We start from the raw sequence: 16,633 nt of genomic DNA, 5'->3' as shown, positions 1-16,633 counted from the left end.
TCTGTTCCCACAGATGAGAACACACAGACAGAACAGGGGGAAAAACCAAATGCACATTTATTAAGCTCAAGACATAGACACCGAGGGCGCGGGCGAACGGATCTTTGGAGAGGAGACAAGGAAGTGCCGAGGGGCCGTACACCGGGACTCGGGGGGGCTGGGGTTGGACTCCCGGACTCCAGAAACTGGAGACCTAAGTCCCTGGATCTGGGATGCAGATGAGCTCTTTGGGGGTCGTCATTGCCAAGGCCTGGGGAGGGGCAGCAGGGTGCAGCGGCTCCAGCCTCGGGGTGGGTGGTGCGGCTCATTCCGGGGAGCGCCACCAGCAGCGCTAGGCTGGGGTCCCCACCGCTCCCACCGGTCCTCAGGCTCCCACACTCAGGCAGGGACAGCAGTGGAGGTGCTGGAGGCTGGTTTTACACGCCGCCACCTCCAGGGGCTGCAGAGAAACACACACAGAGACACAGAGAGAGAGCGAAAGAACCAGCGAGCCTGGGTCAGCGACTAGAGGGATGGAAGCAGCCCCCTCCCCAGAACCAGTGAGTCCTCCATCTCCACCAGGGAATGCTAACCCCAAGGACTGGCACCCTTGAGTTAGCACTGGGGAGTGGTCTTGCCTCCTCACTCCCTAATGTGTGGTTCATATAGGGACACCTGTGTGTCTTTGTCCTGTCCCATAGGACACTGTCAGAGAAGGGAACCTACCCGTAAAGAGGCTGAGACCCCGGGCACAGCTGGGCTTTTCTGGGGCTTCCCCCTGCCAGAAGGGGTCTCCATCTCCCTCCTAGACCCCCAACCTCCTCTTACACCCCCATTTCCCACTCCCAGAATTCTGAGCATTGGGACACAAGAACTCCTCTGTTTCTCACCCACTTGAGACCATCTCAACTGGAGTGGGTCAGAATCCTGCACATGTTCTCAGACTGTGGCCCAGTGTCAGGCCCCCCTTCCCAATCATCCACAAAGTGTCCCCTTAATGTTTTTATGGCTCATTAAAAGAACATGAAACAGAACACATGACATTTACTACCAAATCTCCCCAAATATTGTGTACTCCCAAGTCCATTTTTTTAGTTACAAGAACTTTATAAGAGGCAGAGATTCCCATCTGATTTCTTTTTAAAAAGTCCCTGCAGAGGATGCAGTTCCACTGAAAAACAGGTCGAGATATTTTTACATAATTAAAATTAACACCCCCAAGGAGTCACCAACTTTCATCCACACGCTTATCCTCCTCCTACAGTCTACATCTCTCTCCATCTTTCTTCACACCTTCCACCCACCTGCACCCACTCTCCCTCCTACACCCTCACTCTCCTCTACCCACTCCTACATTCCATCCTCCCCACCTCCATCCTCATCCTCACCCTCTCCTGTACCCACCACACACTTTTCTCTTCCCTTTCTCTTTTGTTCCTTTCTTTCTTTTCTTTTCATCCAAGATTTTATTTCTTGATTTTTTTAGAGAGAGCTGAGAGAGGGAGAGAAAGGGGGACAGGGGAGCAGCGGGAAGCATCAACTCACACTAGTTGCTTCTTGTATGTGCCTTGATCAGGCAAGCCTGGGTTTCGAACTTGCAACCTCAACATTCCAAGTCAAGGCTTTATCCACTGCAGCACCAAAGGTCAGGCTTTATCCCTTTCTTATACTTGCTATCATTTCATTCTCATACTCCTTACATTAATTTTTAAAAACCTGCATTCTATACATCTCTCCATTTGTTATTTTGATAATATTGTTCAGAAGCCCTTCTTCCTTCTTTCACCTGTTACTCCCTCCCTTCCTTCCCTCCTTTCTTTTTCTCCGTCATTTCATCCTAGAACTTCCAAATTGAACAATTACGTCTGGAAAATATTCTATCTTCCTGCTTCTCTAGGGCTGAACTCTGTCTTCATTCTGACTGCAGTCCTTTCATGTGGGTGCCTCTCTTCCCAGGCTTATGATTTCCTCCTCCGGGGGAATTAATTCTTCCTTGACTTTATAGGCTTGGATACTTGTTTCTGGGAGGCTTGTGGACTCTGTAGGACATTTGTCATCCCACCGACTCTCCGTGGTTTAACATTTTTGATCTTTGGGATATCAGTTCCTACTGAACTTCCCACGTCCATCCATTGGGTTGGCGGCCTCTTTAGGATCAGTGCAACTCCCCTTCTAATGACTCCCCTTTCTGCTCCCAACTGTCCTCCCAGAGCCACACATTTCTCACCCTTACCTGAGGAAGGAAGCTCTGACTTACAGGACTTGCATGTTGGGCTGTGGAAGCAAAGATGAGAAAGAAAAACAGAAAGAGGCTCAGTAGCTGCAGGCTTTGTGTGAAACAAAAGGCAGGCCTGGGCCCTGGGTTACTGCTCCCACCCCTCTCCCTTCTCTCCCTACTGCTGCCAGACCTCTCAGACCTGGAGTCCGCCTTCCTGCACTTCACCTTCTTGCCTGTTAGGAGAGAGAGAGACATAACAAGAGGACAGGACCTAAGGATCTGGTCAGAAGCCAGAAGGAGACTGTAAGTGCCTGGGGCCTGGTCCTGAAGCGGCCCTCTTCGGGGGCTCCTGGAGCCCAGGAAAGGGTCATACTTACTGATGATAATGAGGATGCCCAGCAGGAACAAAATGGTAGCCAGAGTCATGCCCACAGTCTGCACAGTGTCATAGTCTGGGGAAGATAAAGGGGGACATCAAGGTGGGGCTGGCACCTTAGTCACGCCGCCAGCCTGGCTTCAGGTGGCCCAGCCAGGAGCCCAACATTCAGGGATGCTGCAGGCTGTGCTGGAGGTTCCTCCAGTGGGTTAATATGAGGACCAGGATGGAAAACACAGCTCCCCTGTCCTCTCTCTCCTTTCTGCCCTCCTCTGAAGTCGGTGGCTATATATACATGACCTCCTTCGACTACCTCCTCCCTGGTCCTGTCCACAGTTCTCGCCCATCTGGACTACAATAGCAAGAGTCCTTCTCTATGGCACCCCCCACCCCCCAGCTGCAGGGATGCTCAGAGCTGCCTCTCCTCATTTTTATTGTGCTCCAAGTAAAAACCAAAGTCTGCATTACAGGCCACAAGACCCTGTGTGATCTAGTCCCTGTTCCCTCTCAGACTTCACCCCACTCCACTTTCCCTGGGCACACTAGTCTCCCTGGAGTATATCAACCATGGTCCTACCTCAGGGCCTTTGCACTTTCTGTTCCTTCTGCCTGAAAGCTCTTTCCTCAAATATCCGGCCATTACTAACTTCTGGGCTTTATTCAAATGTCAGTGAAACCTTCTCTGGCTGCCCTATTTAGAATTTCCCATCCTCTCCTCAACACTTTTTAATCTCATTCTTTCCTTTATCTTCCTACATTAGAACTATTCTTGTCTAATTATACCACAGTGAATTTTTTTTTTTTGGAAATTTTAATTTATAGAGCATCCACTGTCTACCAGCAGTGGTCCAGGCCTCTGCCCTCAGGCAGTTGACTTTCATATTGTGATCAAGCACTAAACAAATAAAACAAACAAACAAATAAAAACTTGAGTCATATGACCCTTTATAGATGAGGTGTGGCTCCTCTTGCAGGGGGATTCAGGGAGGGTCTTTCCTAGAAGAATAGTTTATATTTGATATGAGACCTGAAGAAGGAAAAGGAGCCTTAGCAGCTGTGTGAAGAGTGAGAGGAGGAATATCTTTGTCAGAGGAAGAGCGAGTGCAAAGGCTCTGAGGTGGGAAAGCACTTGGCATATTAAAGGAACAGTACGAGTAAGCAAAGGCAGAGGGCATGGGTTGTTTAGAGAGGAAACCGGGGCCAGGTCTGCTAGACCCGGAAGTAACTTCTTTGAGCTTCCATGTTGTGAGAATAATTTAATGGCATTATCCAAGTAAATCTTTCCCAGGATCCTCATAAGTGGAAACTGTTTCTTCCCCTTGTTTACAGAAGGGCCCAGAAAGGCAAATCTGCTTTCTCAAAACCATACAGCTAGTGAGTGGATAAGCCAGGATTCAAATCCGGGCGGTTGGCCTCAGGAGTTTTTGCTACTCTGATGACCCCAATGCAGCAGCCCAGAGTACTGGTGAAGCCTAAGGGGGGCCCTGAAAAAGTACCCCCAATCTGATTCTGCCCTCCATAAGCCCAGCTGGTGTGAACTATATCCACATGGTCACATGGCTAGTGGTCCAGCACACACCAGCGACAGCTGAAGTCATGTCAGCAGTGACCTGTGGCGACCTGCAGCCACCCCTCCGTCCAGCCCAAGGGTGCCCTCATCACAGAATCTGCCACTCACCATAGTAAAATGGGTCAGGTTCCTGCGGAACTGTGGGGAGGAAAGCAGAGAAAGAAAGAGAGGGAAAAAATATTTCAACACTGGGCGTCATAACATTTTTGAGGATCCAGATGGGGCCACTGGCCCAGTGGTTTCTGTGTAGAAATCAGACAGAGACCCCTTGCTCTAGATGACATGGCTTCATGGCATGACACAAACCTTGAAGAGAGAAGCTAAGAGGGATTCCAGCCCCCACTGAACCCATTGGTTGGTACCTTCCCTTGTACAGTGCACAACCTACCCAACCATACAGGGCAGTCTTGGTCCTAGTCCCCTGTGGAAGTCTTGTTTCGAGTTATGGACTCATTTCCTGAAAACACATACATAGTCCCATTGGCATCTAGTGCTGGGGGTGAAGAGTCTCCAGTCCCACTGGTGGTCTGCTTAGTGTCAGCTTCCCCTGAATACTCCCCAAAGCCTCTCAGTCATCTGAGAGCTCCAAGAGGCAAGCACTGCGGCTACTGCCCTCATCCACTCGCTTCTGCCACCAAATCCAGCACAGGGGAGCCATCCTATAATATACCCTATATTATGCTATACATATCATGTATTTTATTTACTTTTTTTTTTTTGTATTTTTCTGAAGTTGGAAACAGGGAGGCAGTCAGACAGACTCCCGCGCCTGACCGGGATCCACCTGGCATGCCCACCAGAGGGCGATGCTCTGCCCATCTGGAGCGTCACTCTGTTGCAACCAGAGCCATTCTAGCGCCTGAGGCAGAGGCCACAGAGCTATCCTCAGTGCCCGGGCCAACTTTGCTCCAATGGAGCCTTGGCTGCAGAAGGGGAAGAGAGAGACAGAGAGGAAGGAGAGAGGGAGAGGTGGAGAAGCAGTTGGGCGCTTCTCCTATGTGCCCTGGCCGGGAATAGAACCCAGGACTCCTGCACGCCAGGCCGACGCTCTACCACTGAGCCAACCGGCCAGGGCCTATTTACTTTTTAATTTAAAAAATATTTTATTTATTGATTTTACAGAGAGAGGAGGGTGAGGGAACAAGAGTATCAACTCATAGTTGTTCATTGCTTGCTTGTTACTTGTGGTACATGCCTTGACTGGGCAAACCTAAGGTTTTGAACTGGCGACCTCAGCACTACAGGTCAATGTTCTATCCACTGTGCCACCACAGGCCAAGCTATATAACGTGTTTTATATTACTTATTTCTGAGGCACCACCGATTTTAAGATTCAAAATTGACTTTGTAATAGCTTTCCCAGTGTGTGTTATGCATGAACGTGTATGTAACTGTACCGCATGAAACATCCCATCTATTAGAATACCTAACCTGATTTCATAAATGTTAATGTGTGGATAGAATATGTGTGTGTCTGTGGATTTACTTTTCCTCATCTCCAACCTTCCTGTCCCAAATTATATTCCCCTTCAGGAGAGCTAGAACCTCCTTCCTATTCAAGAACCAATCCTGATGTTTCCTGAATTCTTCCAACAGCTCTTAGTACAAGTCTGGCTTCTCTGGAGCAGAATTCTAGGGCACCACCAGGGGAGGAGCACCAACGATGCTAGGTGTTGTCATTAGTGCTCTTCCCCTTCCAGGCTCTGGGAGCGATGGCTGCCTTGAGGTGGGGGAAAGACGTGCATATGATTAATTCTGGCCAGTGAACTATGAATAGAAATGTCATCATCATTTCCAGGATGGAATATTTCAGAGCCCACACAAGAGCTCCCTTTTGACTTTGGCCTGGTGACATGAATGTCCAAGTTTTCTTTGGTGAATAGAGACCCCCAGCTGATCTGTAATGAAGGTATGGTATAAATGAGAAATAAACCTTGGTTGTCGGAAGCCACTGAAGTTTTTGGTACTATTTGTTAACCCAGGATGTTCTAGCCTAAACCAGTCGATACATGTGGTATGTGGTACGTAGGCAAGACCATGAATAGCACTGATTAGCACAAAGTGTAAGTTTAGCCTTGTCTGTTCTGCCCAGTCTTCAAAGAGGAAGTTTTAGGTAGGTGCTGATGTGTCTTTAACACCTTCAAACCCTTTTTACTCTCCCCGTTTGCCCAAGAGAACACAGGCCTTGGGCTCAGAGGGTTCAGCAGGCAACAATATCTAGGTAGAATTTTGTGACATTATTTGGTTTTCTCCTTTATTTATTATCTAAACAGCACTTGATAGCACTGACTCCATTCCAGGCTCCCTTCTAAACACTTTACAGATATTAACACACCTAATTTTCACAGCAGCTCTTTGATATAGGTGCTATCTTCATCCTCATTCCACAGAAGAGGGACACTAAGGGTCAGAAAAGTGAAGTCGCTTATTTAAAATCATTTTTATACTCGCCTTTAATTAAAATAAACAATAATTATAATCCTGATTTTCTGTTCACGATGGTGATATAACATAAAGCTAATTAAGTTTTCAAAAAGTTAATCTTTCGAAGAAAAAAATGTGAAATAGCAGTGTAGGGAACATTACGATAGGGCAAAATCATGAAAGCGGTCCTCAAAAGCACCAACATGCAGAAACATTATTTTAGAATCATCTGTGCTCTATCTTTGCTTTCGCACCAGATGGGGAGTGCATTTGTTTGACTCATCTCTGCTGTTAAATCCTGGAATTTATAAAAGTTTCTTGAAGAAACGTTTAAGGAAAGAAGGGAAGAAAGAAAAGGAAAAAGGGAGGGAAGAGGGGTGGGGGAAAGAAGAGAGAAGGAAGGGAGGGAGGGAGGGAGAGAGGGAGGGAGGGAGGGAGGGAGGGAGGGAGGGAGGGAGGGAGGGAGGGAGGAAGAGAAAGAAAGAAAGAAGAAAAAGAAAGAAGAGAGAAGGCAAGCCAGCTCCTCTGGCTGCGGGCTGCGGGAGACTGCACCAGAGATGGAGCAGTTGGATTATCCCACTTTTGTCTCTTCTGTTTCCGCACACCCTCCCTACCCAAACCACCTGGAGCCCACTGGGTGAGTGCCTGTCCCAAAATACTCTTTGGTTCTTCCCTGGCTGTTTTGTGCTCCATGCAGAAGTTCTTCTGGTTTCTGCTGCCCCAGCAATCTGGGTCCTCGGTTGAGGCTGGGCTAAGGGTGGAGCCAGGAGGCAGGAGAAGATATGTGCACCACTGGTGGCCAGTTGCCAGAGACATCAGGAAGGAGGCGGTTGCTATGGTAACTGGGGCATCTTGAGAGTGAAGAGAGGTGATGTATTTGAGCACCCCAGGCTGAGTAGGGTCCTGTGGAGGGTTTAGGGGTTGGGTTTCTAACTCGAGGGCCAATGTGGATTCCTTCTGCTCCCTTTGTACCTCCCTCTGTTGACCCTGCAGGGCTGGCTTCTGGCCAAGCTGAGGTTCCTTCTCAAGGATAGGGACCCGGGCCCTGCAACTCTCCTTCCCACACTATGACAGGTTGGGGAGAGACTTCACCCACCCTGCCCCAACAATCCATTATTTAGTTTCCTTAAGCAGTTTGCAAGGGACAACGTGCTTTCCCTCCCCCTGGGATTTCCCAAGACCTGTGGTTCCTCTCATGCTTAGGGAAAACGCTGGTGCGGGGGGGGGGGGGGGGGGAGAAGGGGGCTGAGGCGTCTGTCCTCCCACCTCCGCCCGCCCCCTGCCATCGATCCTGCTAACCATCTCCACGAAAAGAAGCCCTGGGCTCCCGCCAGGCCTGCTGGCTTAGCCCTGCCCCCTCTCCCTAGGGTGGCTTCCAGCCTCTGCAGCCCCCACCCCCACCCCCGCCCTGCTTCAAATTCTGCAGATACAGCTCAGTGCAGCAGCCCCTGCCTTGCCGGGAAAGGGGGCAGGGAAGGAAAGATCGGACTGGAGTGGGGTTTCCTTCACCACCGGGCGCTCCTCAGCACCGCCGATAGCCTATCCCCTGGCCCTGCTCTCAGTGCTGGAAACCCTTCCCCTGCACCCCCACCCTTAATTAAACCATTCTTTCTCTTGCTCCTCTGAAGAAGCAGGTTCAGGAAAGGAGGCTCTAGAGAGAGCGTGTTTAAGTGGGTGCATGTAACTGGGTTAATGAGTGTGAAATGTACATCGCTGAGGCTGGATAGTGATGGGGAGAAGCATCTGTGTGCCCCCAAGTGCACCTCCCCGACCAGACGACACCCCTAAATGAGGGCTGGAAAGGAGGGTCCTGCCACCCGTTCCTGCCCCCGGGGGCCCACTGCAGTGGCTCGGCCCCACCCTGTGCTGCCCCTCCTCCTCTCTATTCCTCTCTGGCGCTTCGGGTCTCTCCCTTCCCTCCTCTGTGTCTTTCTCCCTGTCTCCCTCTCCACAGTTTCCTCAGTCCCTCTGCCTCTGTCTCTTCTCTTTCTCTGAATCTTTTGTCCGTCGCTCCGGGTCTCTGAATCTGACTCTGTCTCCTGTCTCTCTTGGTTTCTGGCTCTTTCAGTCGGTCTCCTTTCTGTCTCCCTCTCTTTCTGTCTCTCTCCATCTCTCTCTCTCACTTCCTTCATCTCCCCGTCTTTCCCTTTTTCTCCCCTTTCCCTCTGAGTCTGCCTGTCAGGGGTTTCAGGAAAACTCACCATAGCAGCTAGCGGTGGAAAAAGAGAGGGACATGGATCCCTCCCCTTACCCACCACAGGGACCCTGGAACGGGCGAGAACATCTGTGGCTGCAGATCCGCCGGCTCCCACCCTGGAAACCCATCTCTTCGCGTCCACTACCTTCGCTGTCCTGTGCAGGACCGACCCGCCACCCAGTTGCCATAGCTACCGGCCCCAGCATCCTTTCCCTCGGGACTGCCGCTCTCCAACAGGACCGACACCACCGGAGCGGGTGTCCAAAGGGCCCAGAGGGACGCCCAGGGGTGCACTGCAGGGGCCTCCGCCCATGGAAGGAGCGGACATCCCTCTCCCGACTCCATTCCCTCTCCAGCACGGATATCTCCCCAGATCCACTCTCCGAAGCTCTAAGACCCCGGAGCCCCCCTGCGCCTTCTCCCCAGGCGACGCTCACCCTTTGTGGGGGCCTGGGTTGGGGTCGCCATGCCGCGCTGGAGCAGGGGGCAGCTCGATGCCGAGTCGGTGAAGGCGCGGCTGCAGCAGCTGGAAGCCGGACGGACTGGTGACAGGGGGAGATGGGGGAGCCCTGGTGTCGGGGGGGACCGTAGCCAATGGGGCCCCGGAGAACCCGCCCCCGTTCGGGCCACCCCGCCCACTGCCGCCGTCCCCGCCCCTTCCTCAGGGGCGGGGGCGCCCCCTGCCGGGTCCGAGGGGGTGCCCGCCCGGGCTTTCGCGCAGAGGGACTGACGTCTACAAAATGTTGTTATGAGAGAAAAGCACGTTTTATTGGAAGTCTGGGCGGCAGAGAGGAGTTGGTGGGGTCTGGGCTAGGGTATAGGGCAGTCCAGGTGCGCAGTTGGCGGGTGGGAGGCCTCAGGTGCCAGGGGATTCCTGGAGAAGCGAAGAGGTGAGAGACAGGAGCGCTCCCCAGCCCTCCTGCCCCAGCCCCTCGGCCCCTCCTCCTCTCCCGTCCCTTCCCCAGTCCAGTCAGAGCTGCAGGACCTGGCTGGGTTCCACTGAGCCAGGTGTCTCTACCGCCTCCGGCTGGACAGACCTGAGGGGCAAACAGAGAGTTCGGGTCTCAGGAGGGGTACCGGTTCCTGCAGAAGAGGGAGTAGCAGGGATATTCTCCACCTTCTGGTTTGAGATCAAGCCCCACCCTCCACATGCCCAGAGCGGGACAGTAAAGGGGTTCTTGGTACCAACCCTCACCCCAAACCCCCGAAGTCTCCCCAAACTCACGGCGGATAGAGCTGCGGAAAGTTCCCTCCTCTTCATCAGGTTCCCCAGTCCTGGGAGTAGAGAAGCATAATAATTGGGAATGGGAAAGGAGAGAGGCAGCCACTCCCAGAAATCCCCCTAATGCAGCTCTCATTTCATAGACTTGCGTGCTCCAGGGCCGAGATGGGCAAGGAGCGGGCTCGGGTTCCGCCAGAAAATTAGGGGCACCCAGGAGCCCTTTAAGTGCATGGCGAGAGGCGCTTCAGGCTGGTACCTGTAACTTCTGGAGGGCCAGGGAAGGGACTGGGTGGGGGACAGATGACCATAGGGACTTGAAGGGCAGACTGCCTCGAGATGGCCTCATCTTCTAGTTGAGTGGTCTTGGGCAAGTGATTTTACCTCTCTGTGCCTCAGTTTCTTCATTTGTAAAATGAGGGTAATAACAGCACCTACCTCAGAGACGTAGTGTGAAGGGTAAATAAGAGAATACACAATGCAGTGGTGGTATCTGGCACGTGGGACACGCCCAACAAATATTAGCTATGATTTATAATAACATCTATAACTGTTTTAACACGGAGAAGGTAGTTATAGATTGCCTGGGTTTTAAATTTGTATTTAAAGATGAATCAAAGAGCTAGCAACAAGACCCTGAGCTAAACTGGGCCACCGAATGGTGATCTCATTTCGCCGCGGTTATTTATGATTTTATAGCTGTGGAGCTGTTGGAACCTACGGCCACCGCGCCCACAGGCCTGGGAGCGCAGCCTAACAGAGGGCAGTTAATTCATTGCTTGGTCCCAGGACCTGGCTTGGGGCTTAGCACATAGTAGGTGCTTAATACAAAGTTGCTGAAGGGTCGCTGGCTGCAGGCTGGGTGGACTTCCCGTCTCACCTTCACAGCAAGCCCCTGTAGAGCGGGAGTGGTGAATGAGTGCTGGGTTTCTTACCTCTGCTGCTGGTTGAATTTGCACCGGCACTTTCTGCCTGTGGGTAGATAGTCGGGGAAAGTCAGGGCTGAGAGTTTATTCTGGGTGGGCACCGAGAGGCGCTCTTGCTCCAGCTGGTGCTCGCGGGGGCGGAGCCTCACGGACAGGGGCGGGGCGGGTAGAGGGCGGGGAATAATAGGGTGGGGCCTGGGCGGGGCAGGAATAGGATGGGGAATAGGGCGGGGTTGGAGGCGGAGCGGGGGCGGGGCGGGGCGGGGCGGGGCGGGGCTGAGGGTGGAAACGGGCAGAAGGTAATGATGTGGGGGTACTTACTGAGGATGATGAGAATTCCCAGAGTGAAGAGGATCCCGGCGACGGTGAGGCCAGCGATCCGGAGGGATTGATAGTCTGTGGGAAGCAGGAAGGAAGGTGAGGGCCGGGAGGAGAGGAGAAAGGATAGGAGAAAGGCAGAATGGGTAGGAGGAAGCAAGGAGAAAGGATGGGGAGGAGAAGAGAAAGATCAATCAGGAAGGAACAGATATGAAAGGAGGTGGATCAGGGAAATGACGGTGAAGGAATGGAAAGAGGTAAGCAGTGCAGGGAGAACAGAGGAAACAAGGGAGTAAGGAAGGATGATGGAGGGGGTAAGGGGGAACAGCGAAGGGAGAAAAAGCAGGAAGCAACAGAGGATGGACAATAAGATACTGAGAGGTAAAAGGAGAAAGCAAGAATTAGAGAGACAGAGAGGGGTCAAATAGAGAGGTAGACACACAGAGAAAGAGACAGAGAAGCAGACAAAAAGAAAGAGAGAGAGGCTCTGGCCGGTTGGCTCAGCGGTAGAGCGTCAGCCTGGCGTGTGGGGGACCCGGGTTCGATTCCCGGCCAGGGCACATAGGAGAAGCGCCCATTTGCTTCTCCACCCCCCCCCCCCTTCCTCTCTGTCTCTCTCTTCCCCTCCCGCAGCCAAGGCTCCATTGGAGCAAAGATGGCCCGGGCGCTGGGGATGGCTCCTTGGCCGCTGCCCCAGGCACTAGAGTGGCTCTGGTTGCGGCAGAGCGACACCCCGGAGGGGCAGAGCATTGCCCCCTGGTGGGCGTGCTGGGTGGATCCCGGTGGGGCGCATGCGGGAGTCTGTCTGACTGTCTCTCCCCGTTTCCAGCTTCAGAAAAATACAAAAAAAAAAAAAAGAAAAAGAAAAGAAAAGAGAGAGACTATGAGGACAAGACAGGCAAATCCAGCCCTGCTCCCCATTCCCAAAGATGCCCCTTCTGTCCTCACCATAGGTGAATGGGTCGTGTTCCTGTGGAGCTTCTGGAAAGAGAAAGAGAAATCAGAGGTTGGTTGGATGCTTCTATGGGCTCCTGGACTTGGGCATAAAGAGACCCTTTTGGGGGCTTTATCTTCCTAGGCTGGAAGTTGTGGAACGGTCAGACCCTCAGCAGGCTACCCACCGTCTCTGAGTCTTAGCCACCCCTTCTGCTCTGTTCTGTGTGGGATAAAGGGCACCTAACTCCCAGACCCCCTTCTCATTACAGGTTGTCTGTGACTCCATCATTCTGGGGAAGCCAGCCACCACCCCACACTCTGCCTGACCTGGGCACCCTTTCTCCTCCCCTAAATACTAGCCTGCTATTGGACCCCAAGTGAGACCCTCAATTTCCCAATGCCCTTTAAGATGGAGTCTCCAACTTGGTTCTCTTGCAGAGTTTCTCTGACTCCTGTCACCCCTGGGTCTGAGGTGGGTAGTGGACTGCCTCCCAGACTCACCTGCATTAGCCATGGCAAGGAGACTCACACAAAGAACCAAGATGTGGTCAAGAGATGCCATTGTCCTAGGGGACATCCAAGGTTAGAAAATGTATATCCTTGTCACCCTACGTTTGGGGCCTGAACTCAAGGGGTTAACTTAGAGACAGTTGAGGAACTTAATTCTAAAAGCATCTGTCATCCACCCTGAGTAAAACAGGCACCCCCACTTCATGGGACACAATGTCACCAAATCAGCCCACACAACGGAGGTCCCATGGCAGCAAGGACAAGGACGAGACACACATAGCCCACAAGGATCTCCTGCAGGCCTGGGCCTCTCCACAGCAGGCGACGGACTCCCCACACTACATTAGTGAAGAGCAGGAAGCCTCACCCCACCCAGATGGACAGATACACTGCAAGGGATGAGACAGGCAGGACACGCCCAAGGGACCACCTGCCCGCACAGCACAGCCTCCCTGTGTCCAAAATATCCCAGCTCCGCTGCCCTGGCCACTGACAGCCGCTCTCTGCCTGACCCTGGGTATAAATATCTCCCACTTCACTCTGGAGGAATTTGCCTCACACAGGCCACCATGGCAACAGCTTTCTTTCCCTTCCTCAGGGTCACGCACAACCCTGCTGGGGAAAAGGCCACCCCTTTTTCTCTTCTGGAAACAATGAGAAAAGGGAAAAATAACCCCTCCGCCCACCTCTGGGTGACATCTTTCATAACCAAACAACACCAGGCAAGTGACATGAGATAAAAGACAGATGCCAGGGGTAGGGACACACACGTGCACATGTGTACATGCACATGTACACACACACACACACACACACACACACACACACGGGCTGAAATGGAGACAAGCGCTTGTTCCCCACACTTCTGGTTAGAACAGGACATGGGGTGGAGACAGTCAGGCACGCATTACTCCTCATCTAGGCCTCCAGTGCCTCTGATCAGTGACACAACCCAGCCTACACATGTGAATGTCCACAGCCCACACCCAGCCAGGGGGCAGCAGCAGGGAAGGGAGAAGTTGTACCCACACTCCCACCCCTGGGGGAACCCCAATGTCCCAACCATACTCCCTTCCTCTTGGGTTCAGCCTGCCTGGGAAGCCAGGGGCTGGCCACTCCTGCTCCCAAAATAGGCTGCCCAGCCAGGCGAAGGGTGAGGCCTGGAGGGGAGGAGTGGGGTAGGGGACGCTCACCCCAATCAGGCTGTCCCCTGCTGGAAGGAGTCCCCCAAGTCCGGCTGTGACCGGGCAAGCACTTTGGACCCCCTGGCCCAGAGCTAGATGCACCGCCCCCAGCGGTCTCCCCTCCCAGCCACACCCCAGCCATGCCCTCCCCAACCAGCAGCTGTAACTGGAGCTGGTGCTGGAGGGGGGCCAGGGGGCGGCCCCCAGCCCAGACCGCCCTGGCCCGCTAGGTTAACTCTCTCTGTTCAGATGTAAGAACAGTCACACTGGGGAAAGCTGGGGAAAGGAGGTGCGACGCTGGCAGAGAAGACTGGACTGCACGCGCACGCACACACACGCACACACACGCACACACACACGCACACGCACATGCTTCAGGCCCACCTCAGATTGCTTCTGAGCTGGGGTGGGAGGTGTCAACAATTTTCTATGATGCTGCTCCCTGGGAATTGGGCTCAGGTGCGGCCTGAAGTCACTTAGCCTGAGTGTTGAGGAGCCCACTAACCCCTGACCCCAGAGTTCTCAGAGCCTATTTGGCTGTTTGGGGGACATTTCAGTGTGTGTTGTCCACTGCTGACTGTGAAGTCCCCCAGGAATGCATACACACACACACACACAAACAGGCGAAAAGCACACAAATACATGCATGTATGTACATACAAACACAGAGGCAAACACACACAGAATAACACACTCAGAGAGACACACACACACGCACACACAGCCACCACCTCTTACACCACTCACAAAACACTAAGACAAACATCTGTGCATTCAAACAATACACACACATATTTATTCATATGGCTACCTATACAATCAAAGACACAGCCACCCAACTACCCCTTCTTACAAATGGTCACAAAGATACACACTGTTTTGAAGACATCCTTACAAACAGTGGTACAGAAACACCAATGCACACATGTCACACATAAATACACTCCTATACAATCCTAGAGAAGTGAAGGCCCACAAACTTGTGTACACATATATATAGACACACACATTTACACGGACACACAGAGAAGCAGAAACACTGTCAAGGACACAACCAGACAACCAGCCATGCTTATACATAACCATAAAGACAGACACACACTTGTGAGCACAACCTCATGCACAGGCAAACAAGCACACAGCTGGCCACACAAGCACAGACATATAGGCCTACACGCTTTTGTTCTCTCGGTGACACCATCAAACATGAGTCGATGCGTTTAATCCTAAACTTCCCCTCCCTGAGCTCATGTGGCCTCTAGGACCCCCCTGCAGAACAACATACCTGGTATCCTCATGGGCAGGCCAAATTCACAAGGTACTGGTGTCAGAAAAATCTGGGGTCAGGTCCGGACTCTACCACTCCTGGTTGTGTGAACTCGGGCTGCCGATGTGACCTCTCTGTGCTTGTTTTCCATCCTATAAAATGGAGAAGTCACTGGGGTCATACGTGTAACTTCAGGCCAGGCTCACAGGGCTCTGACTGGACACTGTCTTATTATTAACTCCATTTTAGAGATAAGCAAGCCTAGGCTGGGCAACGTGGAGCCAATTTTCCCCGGGTCCCCCTGGTGGTTAAGAGCAGAAACTGCCCCCTTTCAGTCGGAGAGGTCAGAAGCAGGCCCAGACCCAGACTCTGCAGGACACAGTCAGGGACGTGCATGTTCACCCTCAGGCACAGGCGTAGCCCTGGCACACCCATACGTGTGTGCACATGGCCTCAGAGGGCCTGGAGCGCTTTGCAAGTCTCCCTCATCCCTGTCTACGTGAGGCCTCAGCCTCTGTTCCTCCTGGGTCTGGACCCCAGGATCATGAGCAGTCCCTAGTTAATGACAACTCTGATATTTATGCAGCACTGGGGAGGAGTGACAGGAAGCAGAGGGGTAAGTGAGGAGGGGGACACCTGGCAGGTCTAGCCAGTTCTCAACTTCCTTCCATCATAGGGCCAACTGCTCCAGAGCAGAGTGAGTGGTTCAGCCACTTTCAAGCTGTGTGATGTTGAGCAAATGACTTAACCTCTTTGTAGCTCAGTTTCTTCTTCTGTAAAATGGAGATAATAGTATTCACCTTACTTGGAGGTTGAAATGATTATCTGAAGTGATCCATGTAAAACATTTAGAACAAAGCCTGGCACCCAGTAAGTGACTATTATTTTCGTCCTTGTCATCCTTCTCATCGTAAACTGGAGTAAGAACCTCGCTGGGCTGGGCATGCTGTGAGTGTGGATTTAGGCCTATCTGTCCCCTCTGTGCCCCGGCACTAGTTCTTTATCTTTTCAAAGACCCTGTAAGGAGTTCATCATCCTTCCTTTATAATGAAGTAACCAAAACCCAAGAGCCTTGCTCAAATCAGAGAGCTGTTTGGGTGCAGGCATGCACTTGGGTCCAAAGTCTACCCCAAGCCCACTGACCACTGTGCGGTGCCCACCCTGCACTGAACCCCAAACGGGGCACTGCCTCTAGCATCTACACACCGGGAAGTGGGTACCATGATTGCCCCATGGACAGATGGGAAAACTGAGGCTCAGGGATGCTGTATGATTGGCCTAAATCCACACATAACTAGGCCTGGAACTCAGACTTGTGTGATCCTGCCTGAGTTTTTAGCCCTTTGTTCTGCAATTTTTCTGGGTGTGTGCAAGCAGGAGGGAAGGCTGTGTGATGCACTCAATGGCAGGGGTAAGAGGTTGGATTAGATATGTCCAGTGCCATAAAATGACTCAATAAACTCCCCATGTCTCAGTCTCCCCAACTGCAAAGTGGGAGTAAGTAATATT

The 16,633-nt window shown here is 52.3% G+C and overlaps 2 protein-coding genes across 4 annotated transcripts; both read right to left on the bottom strand.

Moving 5' to 3' along the window:
* Positions 1-33: 33 nt before the first annotated feature.
* Positions 34-9,314, bottom strand: FXYD7 (FXYD domain containing ion transport regulator 7). Of its 2 annotated transcripts, none has more exons than XM_066242891.1 (6): positions 9,202-9,314; positions 4,252-4,281; positions 2,575-2,649; positions 2,388-2,430; positions 2,213-2,253; positions 34-439 (listed from the first exon to the last, which is right to left on the bottom strand). In XM_066242891.1, exons 1-6 carry the CDS (start codon positions 9,230-9,232, stop codon positions 417-419), a joined length of 243 nt encoding a protein of 80 aa, XP_066098988.1. In that variant the 5' UTR covers positions 9,233-9,314; the 3' UTR covers positions 34-416. The 2 variants fall into 2 exon arrangements, with proteins under 2 accessions (XP_066098988.1, XP_066098989.1); XM_066242892.1 differs by having other exon boundaries at positions 2,397-2,430.
* Positions 9,315-9,507: 193 nt separating this feature from the next.
* Positions 9,508-15,358, bottom strand: FXYD1 (FXYD domain containing ion transport regulator 1). 2 transcript variants are annotated; one of them, XM_066243930.1, is made up of 7 exons: positions 15,143-15,358; positions 12,665-12,729; positions 12,176-12,208; positions 11,231-11,305; positions 10,919-10,955; positions 9,990-10,039; positions 9,508-9,801 (listed from the first exon to the last, which is right to left on the bottom strand). In XM_066243930.1, exons 2-7 carry the CDS (start codon positions 12,723-12,725, stop codon positions 9,779-9,781), a joined length of 279 nt encoding a protein of 92 aa, XP_066100027.1. In that variant the 5' UTR covers positions 12,726-12,729; positions 15,143-15,358; the 3' UTR covers positions 9,508-9,778. The 2 variants fall into 2 exon arrangements, with proteins under 2 accessions (XP_066100027.1, XP_066100026.1); XM_066243929.1 differs by lacking the exon at positions 15,143-15,358 and adding an exon at positions 13,867-13,997.
* Positions 15,359-16,633: the final 1,275 nt, after the last annotated feature.

Source organism: Saccopteryx bilineata, chromosome 9 (genome assembly GCF_036850765.1).
Source record: "Saccopteryx bilineata isolate mSacBil1 chromosome 9, mSacBil1_pri_phased_curated, whole genome shotgun sequence".
In the NCBI taxonomy this organism is placed as follows: domain Eukaryota; kingdom Metazoa; phylum Chordata; class Mammalia; order Chiroptera; family Emballonuridae; genus Saccopteryx; species Saccopteryx bilineata.
This window is presented reverse-complemented; position numbering and strand designations above follow the sequence as displayed.

What these genes read in the sequence shown, in the direction of transcription:
- FXYD7 (XM_066242891.1), bottom strand. Translation starts at nt 9,232, where the DNA reads ATGGCGACCCCAACCCAGGCCCCCACAAAGG. An exon ending in AACCCAGGCCCCCACAAAGG is followed by an intron (nt 4,282 to 9,201) that starts GTGAGCGTCGCC and finishes TCCTCCCCACAG; the next exon opens with TTCCGCAGGAACCTGACCCA. An exon ending in GCGGACTCCAGGTCTGAGAG is followed by an intron (nt 2,254 to 2,387) that starts GTCTGGCAGCAG and finishes TTGCTTCCACAG; the next exon opens with CCCAACATGCAAGTCCTGTA.
- FXYD1 (XM_066243930.1), bottom strand. Translation starts at nt 12,725, where the DNA reads ATGGCATCTCTTGACCACATCTTGGTTCTTTGTGTGAGTCTCCTTGCC. An exon ending in AAATTCAACCAGCAGCAGAG is followed by an intron (nt 10,040 to 10,918) that starts GTAAGAAACCCA and finishes CTCTACTCCCAG; the next exon opens with GACTGGGGAACCTGATGAAG. An exon ending in TTTCCGCAGCTCTATCCGCC is followed by an intron (nt 9,802 to 9,989) that starts GTGAGTTTGGGG and finishes TTTGCCCCTCAG; the next exon opens with GTCTGTCCAGCCGGAGGCGG.